Source organism: Xenopus laevis, chromosome 3L (genome assembly GCF_017654675.1).
Source record: "Xenopus laevis strain J_2021 chromosome 3L, Xenopus_laevis_v10.1, whole genome shotgun sequence".
Taxonomy (NCBI): Eukaryota; Metazoa; Chordata; class Amphibia; order Anura; family Pipidae; genus Xenopus; species Xenopus laevis.
The window spans coordinates 83,974,684-83,990,727 of record NC_054375.1 but is presented as its reverse complement, the minus strand read 5'-3'; the positions used below and the strand labels follow the sequence as shown (position 1 = coordinate 83,990,727).

Genomic DNA, 16,044 nt, shown 5'->3' with positions numbered 1-16,044 from the left:
TCTACTACATTGGTATCAATGATCTGTCATTTTTTGGATTAAAACACTAATGTTCCTGTTTAGAGATAAAGTTATAGAATATATTATACAGAATGCTCGGGATCTAGTGTTTTCCGGATAAGGGATCTTTATGCAATTTGGATCACCATAGCAGTCTATTAAAAATCATTTAAATATTAAACAATCCTTAAAGGGATACTGTCATGAGATACAAATTTTTTTTCAAAATAAATCAGTTAATAGTGCTGCTCCAGCAGAATTCTGCACTGAAATCCATTTCTCAAAAGAGCAAACAGATTTTTTTATATTCAATTTTGAAATCTGACATGGGGCTAGACATTTTGTCAATTTCCCAGCTGCCCCATGTCATGTGACTTGTGGATTTCAGTGCAGAATTCTGCTGGAGCAGCACTATTAACGGATTCATTTTGAACATTTTTTTTTTCCCATGACAGTATCCCTTTAAATAAATATTTTGCCAATGATATGGATCCATGAAGCTTAGTAAGATCAAGTACAAAGTACTGTTTTATTATTACAGAAATAAAAGTAGCCATTTTTTTTAAACTGCTGTTATTTTCATAAAATGGATTCTACATTAAACACTGAATGAATAGATTCTGTCTCTACATGTACACAGTACAGGCTATGAAAATATTATTTCAGTGTAGAAATAAGACCAATATGGAAGTGTTTATTGCAGCTTGTTTCTGTTTTCACCATGGCAACTTATACTGTACATTTTTTTGTAATAACCATTGTTGAAATGTCTGAAGTCATTAACTGACACAGAACTGTAATAAAGTTGGGATAACATGAGTTATTTCTGTACAGAAATAGAAGAACAGAAGAACAATAAGAGCAAAATCAATGAACAAATATAATCTCACAAATGTGTTATAATAGGTTTTCTTTTCCACAGTGATAAACTTACCAGTTGATCTTCATCTCTTCCAAAAAGATACTCTAGGTAGCTTCCCGCCATTGCCTTAACTTTTGGTTTTTTTGCTTCTTCTATAAATGCATCCCTATTGAATAATTAATTACATAAATTGCTTAATCTGACATGCTATTTACATGATTTCTACTCAAGAGGAGTGGGAATTATATATAGGTGCACAACTTTGCTGCATGCACTGCTCTGACAACCACAATCACTTGATTCTACGAAAACTGCATGATAAAAAAAATCTATATTATATTAGAAAAAAGCTTCTTCTATGAAGCTGTAGGCAGTTCTCCTCCGGCTAATGGCAGAGAGGACTGCTTTTCTGTCCCTATGCTATCTATGGAGGCAGAGAAATGCCAATTCACTCCAATTTACTCATTCTTACAAATGCACTGACAGACAGGGTGCAAGCCTGTGAACACACACAAAGCTTTTTCCTCCAAAAAAGTTGGCCATACAACGAAGGAGTTGGTAAAACATTTCCCTTCTTTTCTATATGGATGATTATATGGTCTAGCTGTGGGCCTACTAAATGAAATAAAAATGGAATATAGCCCCTTTCTGAGGATTAAAGGAGAACTAAAGCCTAACTAAAGAAGTAGGCTAGAAATGTTGTACATTATGTTTGGGCTTCTGTACCAAGGCAACCACAACCCTTTAGCAGTAAAAATCTGTGTCTCCAAAGATGTCCCTGTTGCTCCCCATCTTCTTTTCTGCTGATTTACTGCACATGCTCTGTGCTGCTGTCACTTAGTGAGCATAGGGGCCAACTCACAATATAGGGTACACACAGAATATAAATGTCACCCTATCATTCTGATTAGTAATTAATACAGATAATTACTACATGACAGCACAGAAACCAGTGCAATTAGCATCAGAATTTAATAATCAGCCCTGTAGCAACAGCTTATATTACAGGCCAACCTAATTTTCTGCTTGATAATTTTACCTAATCTTATCTTCTCAACAGCTGCTCAGAGCCCACTGATCATGTGAGCTTAACAGACACTTTCCAAGATGGTGACACAGTGTGGCAAGTTTGAAGTCCTGGAACATTGCTGTTATTGAGAAGCTGGAACGTTAGGCTGGTGCAATAAGTTTAATACATAAAATATGGCATTTTTAGCTGGATTTATTTTAAGGGTTTAGTTCTCTTTTAAGACCTGAATGCGGGCCGAGGGTTAGGCACATAGAAGTATAGAAGGGATGTGAACAGGCAATTTCAGAGACAGATAAAAATCTTACATCTTCCTCTACCCTTTCATACAAAGCAGATTATATTTAAAATGTTACCATAAAAGAGCATCATGTCCCTTATCCAGCATTTCTTTGATCTTCTGTTCCAAAAACTGGAGTGGATTTTCAGGGCACATGACTGAGAGACCACACAAAAGAGCCTGTATAGGAAAAACAAAATTGGAAGCAGTGACAACAAAACTATCTGTAGCAATTAGCTACTAATGTAAACTTAATTTGACTCTGTATTTATTTAAGATATTCACATCCCACACAGACCATGGCTTTCTGGAGTACAGCCATGAGAGAAAATGGGTTAAAAAGCTAACTGCCTGTTAATTGCTAATTATTTTCTACTAAGGATTTGTATTTATTATCATTATATGGATACATTTCTATTTTGATTATACACACAGTATATTTTATATGTGTATACTTTACTATGTTATGCTTTAAAAAATGCTCCTTTTGTTAGCGTCCCATATTCATCAATCATCAAATATTTTTCTACAACATAGAATGGTATTTTCTAAACATAGAAGCACTTTATATTTAAGTGGATCTAGATTAGATGCTAATTTATAAAAAAAAATCAAAATGTGATTATTTTATTATCATGTCATCTGGACACAAAGGGGCAGATTTATCAAGGGTCGAATATTGAATTCATGTGTGTTTTTAAAAACTCCATTAAACTCCCATGAACTCGAAATTTATTATTAAAATCAAATTTTTTAAACTCGGGTGACTAGGATCGATCCGAAAACTGAAACTGAAGGCTGCATGGCTGGACGTTTCCTGTTGACTTAAACAGCAATTCAGAAGGTTTTAGGTGGTGAATGGTCAAATTTGAGTTCTTAGGGTCAGAGTATGATAAATCTCAAAAATCGAATTAGAATTTTTTGAAGAACTCAAAATTGAATTTGGATAACTCCCTAGTCGATTTTGCCATTTTTGTATTTTCAATTTGACCCTTGATAAATATGCCCCATATACAGTATAAAGCATAGCTAGGAAATTAAAAGGCAGTGCACATTAAAAATTTAAGAAAGCATTATCTTACAATATTAGACTGATTTCCAAAATCATGAATGATTAAAAATGTTTAATGGCATATCTATATAGCTTTATGAACCTATACTTTTTAGGCCTAAATTACACCTGTCATTTTGATGGGAGCGGTCTACTGATACCTTTTAGATTTTAAGCTCTTATGGGCACGCCCTCTTTACTGCTTATATTGGTTGTTTTTGTATGTATTCTTGTATGTTTCATGTATACAGCCATTTACTGTCAAAAGCTGTGAAATATTTTAGTATTTAATAAATGTGTGTTGTTAATAGTAACAACAACAACAAGCCAAGGTGCAGATCACAGCACTGCCATGTTCAATCATCTGTACTTATCATCTGCATATGGCAGGCTCCTCTGTGCCTTGAGACCCCAGTGCTCCCCAGTCTGAATAATGTACAAGCTATGGGGTGTCCATGAACTAGCTTGTTAAAGCATTCCCCTTTGCCTGGTGGGGACTGGAGACCTGCAGTTCCCCTGCCTCCTACCAATATGTACGTGCTCCTACGTGAACACAGGGATGGATGGATTTATGGAGGCCACAAAAGTTACCTTATGTTATACATTACATTTCATTTGATCCAAACTTTGTGAAAGAACAATGCAGCTTATAGCACATAAACAAGCTTGTCAATATGATCATCTCTAAATTAACACCAGAAAAGCATTTCAGCTCACAACTTTTATACCTTCTTTCCACACTAACAAGACATAAAAGTGTCTCACAGGAAAATACGTTTATGATATTGATCACTACTGGATTACTATACACTCTGAAAATGTAAATGTGATATATAGAGAACAGAGGATTAAACAGGCCAAACCTCTATATCACTGTGCTCATTCAAATCCCAGATTTTATGGGTGTTTTGGTTGATTTTTATAGTTGCATGAGTCAATGCAAACCCCATGGGACACTTTCATAGTCGAATAGGTACATTTTGTGAAGAGGTGGGTTAGGTAGGAAGCTTCTTGATTTGTATAATGCTAGTTTATTAATGGGGTTGTTTACCTTCCAAACACTTTTTTCAGTTCAGTATTTTTCTTACTGTTCTCCATAACCAAAGACTTCTTTTCAATTGCTTTGAATCTTTTATTTTTTACTGTTTTGCCAAAATTTAAGTTTAATGTTTGTGTCTCTGGTGTTTGAGTCTGGCAGCTCAGTGATCCAGGAGCTGTTACAATTTGCTACATTTAGTTGCTTTAATTAGTTGATACATTTCTCAGCAATATCTGAGGAATATTAGCCCCCCCCCCAGAGCTGCTTCAGAAGGTCAAAAATTAAACTTTATAGTTCAGTATCAGAAAAACAGTCACAGATAAAAAATACAAAGTAATTTGAAAAGGTATTTATTTCTGGTGAGCCATCTGAAACCAACTGAACTGAAAAACATGTTTGAAGGTGAACAAATGCTTTAATCTTTAAATCATGTTTAAAGAAGGCAGTAAGTAATTCTCAGCCTTCACTGTGCAAATGTTCCCTGGGACACTCACCCTCTCAACCCTGTAATGTTATATTTGGCAAGACATTTGGTCTTTTATTTCCACTGACTCCCTGACAATGTCTTAAAATTGTTCCTCGTTTACCGGTTTTCTTTTATGGTTAGGCCTTTTCATATCTATTCATAGAATAGCTGCTAAACCACTGTTTTTTTCCTGCAAGGGCAGTGAAATACTGCAACAACCAGCATTTACAGTTGCAGGCATTGTTGCATTGTTTTTTTACAATGTTAAAAAATATACAAAATAAACAATGAAGTGTGATATATAGTTAGTTGCTCATAATAGTTCTGTATCTAATACATAAAGGGGCAGATTTACTTAGGGTCGAATATCGAGGGTTAATTAACCCTCGATATTCGACTGTCAAAGTTAAATCCTTCGATTTCAAATATCTAAGTCGAAGAAGAAGGATTTACCGCAATTCGAATGGTTGAATAGTCGAACGATTTTTAGTTCTAATCGTTCGATTCGAAGTCGTAGTCGAAGTAGCCAATTTGATGGTCGAAGTAGCCAAAAAAAAAAACAGTTATTTTAAGGTGAACTTCCTCTTTAACACCTTAACAGCAAAACTGCATCTTTGGAATATGCAGGGTCACAGGAACCCAGGGTCATACTGGCCTGTCAGGATTCCCTGTAGGGCCCAGTCTCAGTGGAATCCCAATGTCTGGCCATCATGTTTAGGGCTCTTACATGGGCATTTGTTTGAGACACAGGTTTGAGTACACCTTAAAGGGGAACTCCACACAAACATAACTTAAGTTTTTTGAAAAGTAAACATAATTTCAAGCAACTTTGCAGTACACATCAGTTAAAATATGTGGAGGCTTTTCATGATTTTTAATGGTTTGGAACAGTTCCCGAAGCCTAGCCCCCTGCTCTCCTGCTGATCTGTCTGACTACTTTACTGAACTGGCTGACTGTTACTTTGTATCAGCAGCCATCTGTCCTTAGCATTCATCCTCCAAACTCCACAATTCCCTGCGCACGTGGTTTCAATAAGGAACGGAACCAGTGCAATGCATTGTGGGTTATGTAGTTCCTGAATACTGTTTGTACCTTGTGGAGAAGTTGTTACAATTTGTAACATCAGTGTTTAGTCCCTCCTTCCCTGCCAGTATTTCAAATGATGCAGAAAGAGAAGAACTGTTAAACAGCAGGATTTCAGCAGAGAAAATGACATTTATTCATACTTTTTGAAGAAACAGGTAACTGTGACGGGTATATTAGGGGTTTCTGTGTTATGTGGGCCTCTTTATCTTTATATTTGTTTTGGAAGCCAGAGTTCCCCTTTAACACATCAGCTCAATGGTGTGACTAGAGTGAGCTGGGCCTCCCCTGCAAAATAAATCTTTGGAGGGGCCAGGCACTGCAAGCCCCACCCACTCCCCATGCCGGAGTCTCCTGGCCACCTTCATCCTCCTGCCCTGGCCAAAGATAAAACAGCAGCTGGGGATGAGGGGGTTCCATGTAACTTTAGAGGAAGCAGACCCTGCAGTCCAGGGCCCCCCTTTCTGCTTCTTCTATAGTTACACCACTGCATCAGCTAATTGATTCCATTATATTCTGCCTGTTTGTGTGTACAAATCTGCATTTTTTTGCTGTCATATTTTCTAAAAGCAACATGCTGCCTTTTTCTGTTTTTCATTCATATTTTATAGAGCCATAGAATAAAGGTTTGCATTTGGAACTCACAAAAAATCACTAACTGGCACTAAAAAACACATATATGCATGCTTAAACACACAAAAAATGTATGTGTGTATAAGAGCTAAGCCAGTGCCATCCCCATAATTACTTACTAGTCCTTTCATTCTTCATTGACACCTGCTTGGCTCACTCTGCCAGTCAGGACAAGGTCAACTTCAGCTGTTTTATTGTTTTTCCTTCCACTCCTTGATCTGTTTCTGATCTCAGCTGCATTTACAAGACACAGGACGGAGTGGAAAGAAAGATCAGAGACCCAATATTGCCTTGCCTGCCAGAATACACTGTGGATTTAAATTCTTACCCATCCAGCTATGACACATTAAGGGCTCTTTCACAAGGGCATTTTTTAATGGATCTGACATGAGTTTGAGATTAGCTAATTTATTCCATTATAGTCTGCCTGGTTGCACTCATGAATGTTCAGAGTTGCGGTTTACTACATTCAAGTTTGATCTCATTTTTTTTAGACTTGCTCTTGACATGCGTTAAGAAATCAATAGAATAGAGAGTTGCCTTTGGAACTGACAAAAACGCACATAGTTGGGTATAAAAAGCTCAAATAATAAACACAATATATGCTTTTTCCCCGCTCAGCATGTGCAAATGCATAAAAAAAACCACAATAGTTCAGGATAAGTGGCTGCATCATTTATCAAAGAAGGCTACAGTCTTACTGGGCAAAGGCAAAGGATTGGTTGTGAAAAAGAATATAATTCTGTGTATGGAGTGTACGGCTGCAGGGGAGTCAGCCAGTGTATAGGGCCCAGTAAGCAGGGGTGCTGCACCTATGCTGCAAGTTAAAAAACTCGCCTCAGGCAGCAGCACTGAATTTCCGTTTTTTAAACTGGAAATTCTGTGTTTCTAGTGCGATTGTGCTCTCCGCACGAGTGATGCGACTCCCCCCGACCCCCTGACGCTGGGGATGAGGAGGTTGGCCATGCTCCTGTATTAGAATGCCAGTAAGGCCCTATTTAATGACTGATTTCAATATCTCTTGGTAGAAAAGGTCAATTTACCAATAATTTGCTGTGGGGCCTAGTAACATCTAGTTAAGACACACAAAGGTAATTGTGGGATAAAAAATCCAATGGGCGTCGGACTGGAGATAACAATCATGGCTTATGCCACATTAACAAGTGAAAGTTGCTTAGAATTAAATTTTCTTTCATAATGGGAAAAAATGTTTTCTGAGTGGACATTTTTGATTTACCTCATAGATTTCAGGCAGAGAGTGCTGCTTGATGTAAGTTCTCAGGTGAATATCTGCATTGCGCAGTGAAGCCATGTCGGGGAACACTCTCAGCTATCCCACAACTTCTTACAAGCACAAGCGTCCATTCACCCGTAACTTAGCAACAGTAAATACCCACCCCTTCACTGCTACGGTCCCGCCTAGCAGGCGGACGAATATAGAAGAAATTTATACTGGGCGAATATTATTGTAACCCTGCTTTGAAGAGGAGTTGCATACTGAACTCCCCTGAACATTTCAGCGTGTAGTTTAGTCTGTAGCCGCTCAAGTATGCGGACTCTATGCTAAATAGTGCGTGTGACGTTGAAAAGGGATGTTGTACAGACACACGTGTTTGTAGACCCGGAAGTGTCAGTGTTGCATGCGGATTGCCTCATAATCAAAGCGCTGTTTGTTACAGGAGGTTCTTATAGTCGAGAACTTGCCATGTTAGTGCGAGGATACGGTAGAAGTCTTCTTGGCATGGCCATTGGGGCCGGGATCTGTTATTGTGCCTACAGGTTGCTGTTTGCTCAGCGGAGGAAAAAGAAGCAGCGAGACAGGGTGGGAGCCAGTAGCAGCAGTGCTGGGGAGAAAGTGCTTGGTGTATCTGCATTGCGTTATTTGCATGAGACACAAGCTGCAAGTAAGAACTGTGCTGACCTGTGCTTGTTTTTTTTCCACTTTTTATTTCATATAGATAAAGTGCATTCTCCTTGCAAAGGAACATCTACAGAAGCCTTTTACCTTATTACAATCACATGACTGCTAGTTTATTAGTTACCTTACTTCTTGTCATCCTGGCTGAGACAGTTTGCTGATATGGTGATGAAGTTAAGTAGTTCCTCATAGTAAAAATACATTCTAAGAAAATGTTATACTATTCATCTTAACTATGGGAGCTATTTCAGTTAGTGTAGATTAATGGCTGATGGTCTTCGTGAATGCATTTCACTTTACCCAGCAGATATTTGGAGTGGTAATTAAAGGACATGTCAACCCAAAAAAAAATTTGTTTTCCCTGATAAAAGAAAACAAAATTCTATGCAAATTTCCAGTATGAATTCATTAAAAAAACCTTAGTGCTTTAAAAGTTATTTGTAAATATATTTGGTCTTGAAAGCGGCATTTGTGAACTCCAGGTTAACACAGGTCTGTCAATCTACTGGCTTGTGTTGCATTGTTTCAAAAAAACAATTGGAACAATCGCACACCCTTGGAGAGATCAGCCCAGTGCACAATATTAGAAAAGGCAAACACTGCTTTTAATAACAATATATATATAAATAACGTAAAACCCATTACAAATTGTAATAAATGTATACTACAAAGTTGTTTAGAATTATGTTTTCTTTTATTAGGCGACAAAATATTTTTTAGGGTTGAAATGTCATTTAAAGGGGATTGTAACCTTTCTTAAATTAGTATTAATAACATAAACTTTCCATTTAACACATTTGATTTATCTCCTGCATATATATTGAATATTTTCTGTTTCAATTTGATATTTCTTTTTCTGTATGAAGCAAGTGCACACTTGAGTGACCTGCTGCAGAGAGGAAATCTAACTGTGCCCCTAGGTTCAGATTTAGTGGCAGAATACTGAGGTGTGAGTGATTGGAAGTCATCCCAACTAAGCAGATACAGTGTACACCTATTGTCTTTTGGATGGAAATGTTACACTTGGGCATTTTCACAACCAAACTAGATTTTCAACAATTTGGAAGTCCCATTTCAACAAGTGGAAATCCCATTTAAAAACAGTTTTCTTCCAATTTGATTCCAAAACAGATGGGAGGGAGTTATTGGGAGGGAGTTATTTATATTTGAATTCTTAGAAGTAAAAATTATATATTGAAGACCATGGATTGGGTTAGGGGGGAAACCATGAAATCCATTCCACCATTGTTCATTGTGTATCTGCATAATCTTTGCACTGGTAATCTAATGATCTCCCCACAAGGACTAGATATGATGTAGCTTCAAGTTCCCTGTTTTAACTCAAGGAATGATAAAAACCATACTTTTTGCCTGTAGTTTTAATTACAAAAAAAATGTTTAGCACATGTCCTATTCACTGAACTAATGTTGAACAGGGGGTATACTGCAATTCTTGTAAATGATAACTTGCACCTTACTCTCTCCTAAGCAGATAAACCAGGAAATGTCTCAACATCTGTAAATGATCTGCAACCTCATCATATTGCAAAACTTCTTGATATTCTTGCGACCAACTCTGATTCCTCACTTCAAGAAAAAGTGCTCATCACTCTGTGTAACAGTGCTGCCTTCTCTGTAAATCATGTAAGTGATAAGTTCAGGATAACTGAAAAAAACCCATTTATTATGCATAAGCAATATGGGAACATTTGGCCAGGCAGGGAGGGAAAATAAATAAATAAATATGTGCCTTCCCACCCCCTACAATAAGGGGCAGATTCACTAAGCTCGAGTGAAGGATTCGAATGAAAAATACTTCGAATTTCGAAGTATTTTTTTGGTACTTCGACCATCGAATTGGTTAAATTCGTTCGAATTCGAACAAAATCGAACGAATCGAAGTAAAAATCGTTCGACTATTCGACCATTCGATAGTCGAAGTACTTTCCCTTTAAAAAAAACTTCGACCCCCTACTTCGGCAGGTAAAACCTACCGAAGTCAATGTTAGCCTATGGGGAAGGTCCCCATAGGTTTGCTAACCTTTTTTTGATCAAAGGATTTTCCTTCGATCGTTGGATTAAAATCCTTCGAATCGTTAGATTCGAAGGATTTAATCGTTCGATCGAACGAAAAATCCTTCGATCGATCGATCGAAGGATTAGCGCTAAATCCTTCGACTTCGATATTCGAAGTCAAAGGATTTCAATTCGAGGGTCGAATTTCGAAGTATTTTTAACTTCGAAATTCGACCCTTAATGAATCTGCCCCTAAGTGTATTTTACTAATGCCAATCGGACTGTGCTCTTCAATAAACACAGCGCAAACAGGCCTACTGGCTTCAGCAAGAAATTATTCAATGCAGAGTGCTTCTTCGGGGGGGGCAGAGAGGTGTCAGCACCTCTGCCTGCCAGTCAGGCACCTCCTGAAACAGTCACAAGATGCACCCAACCAAAAGTTGCTTTCCTAAGTGAAAAGAGAGTAGGATAAATCCAGAAATGGTTAATTTTTAATTCTTTAATGTTTTAGAATACGCATACAGTGTGATTAGGCTAAATCTTTGTAGATATCGCCTCAGGTCATATAAAGACATGTAATCTGAAACATTAGGTTAAACAAAGGCTAATATGTATTGAAACCCACAGAAGTAACGTACTTATGATGTCTCTGTACATGAGTAATGCTTTTCATCTCTGTTCTTTCTAGGATATCATTCGCAATTTGGATGGCATACACATTATCGCCAAAGCCCTTTCAAGCTCCAGTGAACAAACTAAAGTGAATGCTTTAAATGCTCTGAATAACCTGAGTATGAATGTACAAAATCAAGAACTGATTAAGGTGATTTACCTAGATGTTCATATGCTTGTAGACCAAACAAGCTATACTCATACTAATTGGACAAATTACTAAAAAGATCTTTTTTTTTCTGTACTGGGAGTAAGAGAAAGGGTTACAAAACTTGCAAGCAAGTACAATGTGAAATTTGGTCTGAGGACCCCTTCCATGTGCCAGATGGAAATTTCACAGTATTAATTTTTTTTCTAAATATTTTCATTATAAATCACAGTTAAACTAAAGTTAAATAAATATACATATCACATTGAGCATGGACATAACTAAATTAAAATAAATCACAGTTCTATATAATATATGTATATTATTGTAGCTTTTTAGAGTATAAATGGATTGTTCACCTTCAAATTCATTTTTAGTATGTTGTAGAGAGTTATATTCTGAGACAAATTTGCAATTGGTTTTCATTTTTTATTATTTTTGGTTTTTGAGTTATTTAGCTTTTTATTCAGCAGCTCTACAGTTTGCAGTTTCAGCAACCTGGTTGCTATGGACAAAATTCCCATATCAACCATGCATTGATTTTAATAAGAGACTGGAATATGAATAGGAGAGGACCTGAAAAGAAATATGAATAATAAAAAGTAGGAAAAAACAGTACATTAGTAGCCTTACAGAGCATTGGGGGTTTTTTTTTTGATGAGGTCAGTGACCCCCAGTTTAAAGGCAAATAATTCAAAAATTATAAAAAAAATAAATAATGAAGACCAATTGAAAAGTTGCTTAAAATTATACATTCTAGAACATATTAAAGTGAACCACTCCTTTAAAGGGTAGTATGTACTGTACCTTGATCAACATGAGTTCAATGCATAAGGCTTGTGTTGAAAATAGTTTTTGCCCTGCAATGGTAAAACTGGTGTGTTTGCCTCAGAAACACTACTGTAGTTATATAGTAGTATGTACAAAATCTGCTGTGTAGGCGAGGTGGCAGCCACTTAGCCCTATTTCAAATGCCTCCATTGCTACATTATATTTTAATTACTTTAAAAACGTTCAGTTTTTGGTGTTACTGTTCCTTTACCAAGATAATGTTATTATTGGTTAAGTTATATGGGTTTTACTGCCCACGTGACTCATGACACGAGTGACATTATCCCATAAATCTTTGTTTCTGAAAAGTAAAAGAACATTTCTATATATAAAGTATTAGAATATTTAAACATCTTTGTGTAATAGAAATTGCATTTTATTGCTTTATTGTTTCACTCATTTGTAAGAGTAAGATTCTGGACCACACTTTGAAATGCATATGTGTATTTTTTTTTTCTTACTCAGGATTACATTTATCAGATATGTAGTGCCATATCTTTATCCTCCCTAAATTCTGAAGTTCAGCTAGCTGGTCTGAGACTGATTATTAATATGTCTGTTACTGATAATTACCACAACATGGTGGCAGATCACTTGCCGTACCTTTTGCACCTGCTTGCAGAGGGGAACAACAATATTCAGGTATAGTTTGTGATTTTTGTATTTTTCATTTTTCCTACTAGTTTTATATTTGTGCAATGACCATTTGTGTTTCCCCAATGGCAAAAATATAAACGTTAGCCAAAATATATATTTTTATCAAAAAATTCCACAATCCCCGAGTGCCTATTCAAAGTTGTATGGAATAATAGGCAGTAAAAATAAATTTGCAAATACATCAGTATCAGAAGTTAAAAGTTAGGTTTACTTATACATGTTTCATTTCCACACAAGAACCTTTGTTCTGTCACTAGAACAAACACTTAAAACACCCTAAATGGAGCCAAAGAACATTGCCAGGCAACCGCAGAGTGCCCCCCTGCCCTTTGATGCCAAACATAGTTAATTTACAGTTTAGATCACACTTAATAATAATATCACTAGGGATGGACGAATTTGACCCGTTTCGTTTCGCCAGAAATTGTTGCGCGGCTTTTTATTTTGACGCACAATGCCATACAAGTCTGTGGGCATCATTGTTTCAGCGAAACAAGGCGAAATAATTCGCCCATCCCTAAATATCACTAGCACTGTATTTACATAATTATCCAATATAGTCAACAGAAGGTTTCAGCATTCTCCGATATGTCAAATGATAGGCCATCCCAAGCATCTGAAAGCAGTTCCATCATGAAGTGCTAGCTCTTGCTGAAAGAGCAGTTCCATCATGAAGTGCTAGCTCTTGCTGAAAGCACAAGACCAGGCAAAATGACCTGAGATGGCTGCCTACACACCAATATTACAACTACAACTTGTTGTTCTTTAATAAAATGTTATATGGTAGAGTGAATTATTTGCAGTGTAAATAATGTAATTTAGAAATAAAAGTAACACCATAAAAATAGTGACTTTATCCAGATAAAAGGTTATGCACTGCACTCTCGTTCCCTGGAAAAAGGGATTAGCTTCAAAACCACTCCATATGACCTCCTCATTTAGTAGAGGTGGCCAGTCCCACTAGGGTAAGGGCCCTGGCATTACAGATCATTATGAACTGTAACCATATTCATTCCCCCATGCCAGGCCCCCAGCACATCCACACATCCGGACTGGTCATGGGCTGTGGCAGATGATGTTTACATTTCCTTTGAGGCATGACCTCTATCACCCCCAAAAAGATTAGACAGGATGTAATGGGCAAGATGGCTCTCATATAGGCACAGGAAATGAAAAAATTCCTTCCTGATCCCTAATGGTTATGATACACATGGGGGCAGATTTATCAAGGCTCGAAAATACAAAAATTCTCCAAAAATAATAAATAATATAACAGTGAGCCCAACGCGTTTCGACCTTAAGGGTCTTCCTCGGGGGCACAAATAGACAAAAAAACAAAAAAAAACAAAAGGCTGTCTATTTGTGCCCCTGAGGAAGACCCTTAAGGTTGAAACCCGTTGGGCTCACTGTTATATTATTTATTATTTTTGCATAATTTTTGTATTTTCGAGCCTTGATAAATCTGCCCCCATGTGTATCATAACCATTAGGGATCAGGAAGGAATTTTTTCATTTCCTGTGCCTATATGAGAGCCATCTTGCCCTTTTTGTATTTTCTTTACTTTTTTTGGAATAAAATATTTTTTCAAATTGGGTGTGCTATCCATTACTCTGAGTATCTATAGTCTTGTTTGAGGACCCTTATGGGTAGTCCCCTATGGATTAGCACCCCTCATTTTACTTTAATGGTTGTGCGCCTTCTCTTTATATTTTATCAAGCGACAAAGTGAATTTGAGGGAATTTTCGAAGAAAAAAAATTCGAAATTCGCAGTATTTTTGGGATACTTCGACCATCGAATAGGATACTACGACTTCGATTCGAAGTAAAATAGTTTGAATATTGGACCATTCGATAATCGAAGTACTATCTCTTTAAAAAAAACTTCGATTTCAATACTAAGCCAAATTAAACCTGCTGAAGTGCTATGTTAGACCTTCTAGAGCATTTTTCTAAGTTTTTGGAAGCTGAAGTAAAATCATTCGATCGATCGCTGAAATCCTTAATCATTCGTTCGAACGATTTTACTTCGACCACAGGATACCCATATTCGACTTCGACTTTGATATTCGATGGTCGAATTTCAAAGTATTTTTAACTTCGAAATTCGACCCTTGATAAATCTGCCCCATGGTGTGGATTCAACAAATAATTTGCCAGGTATTGGGCTCCAACTGCCCATAGCTGCCTGTGGAGCCCAATACTTGGCAAATTATTTTAAATGTTTTAAATATAATTTTCAGATGCTAAGGTATAGCTTTTGGTTAATGTAAGTATCTGAAGGTTGGCTATCGTTCCATTTAAAACTTTTGCATTTGCAATATTCTCCTTGATGTTTTTCTTAAAATCGTTTTTCCTTCCATGGTCCTGGGGGTTTGACGTTTTGTGGGGTTATTCAGAGAGAATCCCAGCAAAGTGCTGAAGACACATCTTGACTGACTGGGTCATTTTGGCCTGAGTAATGCTTGATTTCTTTTTCAGATTCACACATTAAAAGTTCTTGTGAATTTGTCTGCCAATCCTGCCATGACACAGCCTCTCCTCACTACTAAGGTAGAAGTAAGTGGTGGTGTAATTTTCATGATTGCCTTATTAGATGTTGCTGTTAAATGACTGTGTCCCTTTTTGTGAGCCCTATTGTGTTATCCAATTTTTCGTTAAATATTCACTAAATAAAGACAGGAAACATAGAAAATATAATGTGTTTGATATGTTGCTTATATATGCACTTCTCAGCCTTATCATAATTCTTCACAGGGATCACAGTCACTGACCTGTCTCTTTAACAGCCGCATCAACAGAGAAATACTTGTGAGAGTGCTGACATTTGCAGCCAACCTTTCAAAGCACCTGGGAAGTGGGAATGGTCATGATTTACATGCCAACTACAACGAGGATTGTCTTTTTAATTTGCTCTTTGGAGATTCAGCTCCACTTCAGAATGATATTGCAGCCTTATTCCAATATCCAGATGTGGAAGTTAAAGAGCAAGTAGCCATTCTTTTGATAAATCTTGCCAGGCTGAGACAAATGTAACATGTTTGTGCAAATAAACTACAGATTCCCACTGCAGCAGTGTTTGTATTGTTTTTCTTTATTCTTTACAAAGCATAGTCATATTCTGTAGAACAAGATTGGTAAGAAAAAGTACGAATAGCAGACAGTTTAATTTCCCAACCTTCTAGCTATCCTTTCTCTACAGACATAGCTACACTATCATTGAGGTAAAGTCAATCTCTGTGAAAAAGCCTGTAGCCAACTGAAAAAACTTCCTCCCTACACCAATTTATTGGCAACACAAATACAGTTAGGCCCATAAATCTTTACAGATACAACTTTTTTCTAATTTTGGTTCTGTACA

At 36.9% G+C, this 16,044-nt stretch overlaps 2 protein-coding genes across 4 annotated transcripts in view; one reads left to right on the top strand and one right to left on the bottom strand.

The window, feature by feature from the left end:
• Nucleotides 1-7,805, bottom strand: part of fbxl13.L (F-box and leucine-rich repeat protein 13 L homeolog) — a 75,131-nt gene extending 67,326 nt beyond the window's left edge. Inside the window, exons 1-3 of the mRNA XM_018252677.2 lie at nucleotides 7,680-7,805; nucleotides 2,246-2,349; nucleotides 935-1,028 (exon numbers count right to left, since the gene is read on the bottom strand). Coding sequence (XP_018108166.1) covers nucleotides 935-1,028; nucleotides 2,246-2,349; nucleotides 7,680-7,754 — 273 coding nt within the window. The 5' untranslated portion in view covers nucleotides 7,755-7,805. The remainder of the gene's footprint in view (nucleotides 1-934; nucleotides 1,029-2,245; nucleotides 2,350-7,679) is intronic.
• A 106-nt stretch (nucleotides 7,806-7,911) lies between these two features.
• armc10.L (armadillo repeat containing 10 L homeolog) lies at nucleotides 7,912-15,755 on the top strand. Of its 3 annotated transcripts, none has more exons than XM_018252681.1 (6): nucleotides 7,912-8,346; nucleotides 9,850-10,004; nucleotides 11,065-11,199; nucleotides 12,493-12,669; nucleotides 15,165-15,236; nucleotides 15,441-15,755. In XM_018252681.1, exons 1-6 carry the CDS (start codon nucleotides 8,148-8,150, stop codon nucleotides 15,717-15,719), a joined length of 1,017 nt encoding a protein of 338 aa, XP_018108170.1. In that variant the 5' UTR covers nucleotides 7,912-8,147; the 3' UTR covers nucleotides 15,720-15,755. The 3 variants fall into 3 exon arrangements, with proteins under 3 accessions (XP_018108170.1, XP_018108168.1, XP_018108169.1); XM_018252679.2 differs by having other exon boundaries at nucleotides 7,917-8,346; nucleotides 15,165-15,242; XM_018252680.2 differs by having other exon boundaries at nucleotides 7,924-8,346; nucleotides 9,853-10,004; nucleotides 15,165-15,242.
• Nucleotides 15,756-16,044: the final 289 nt, after the last annotated feature.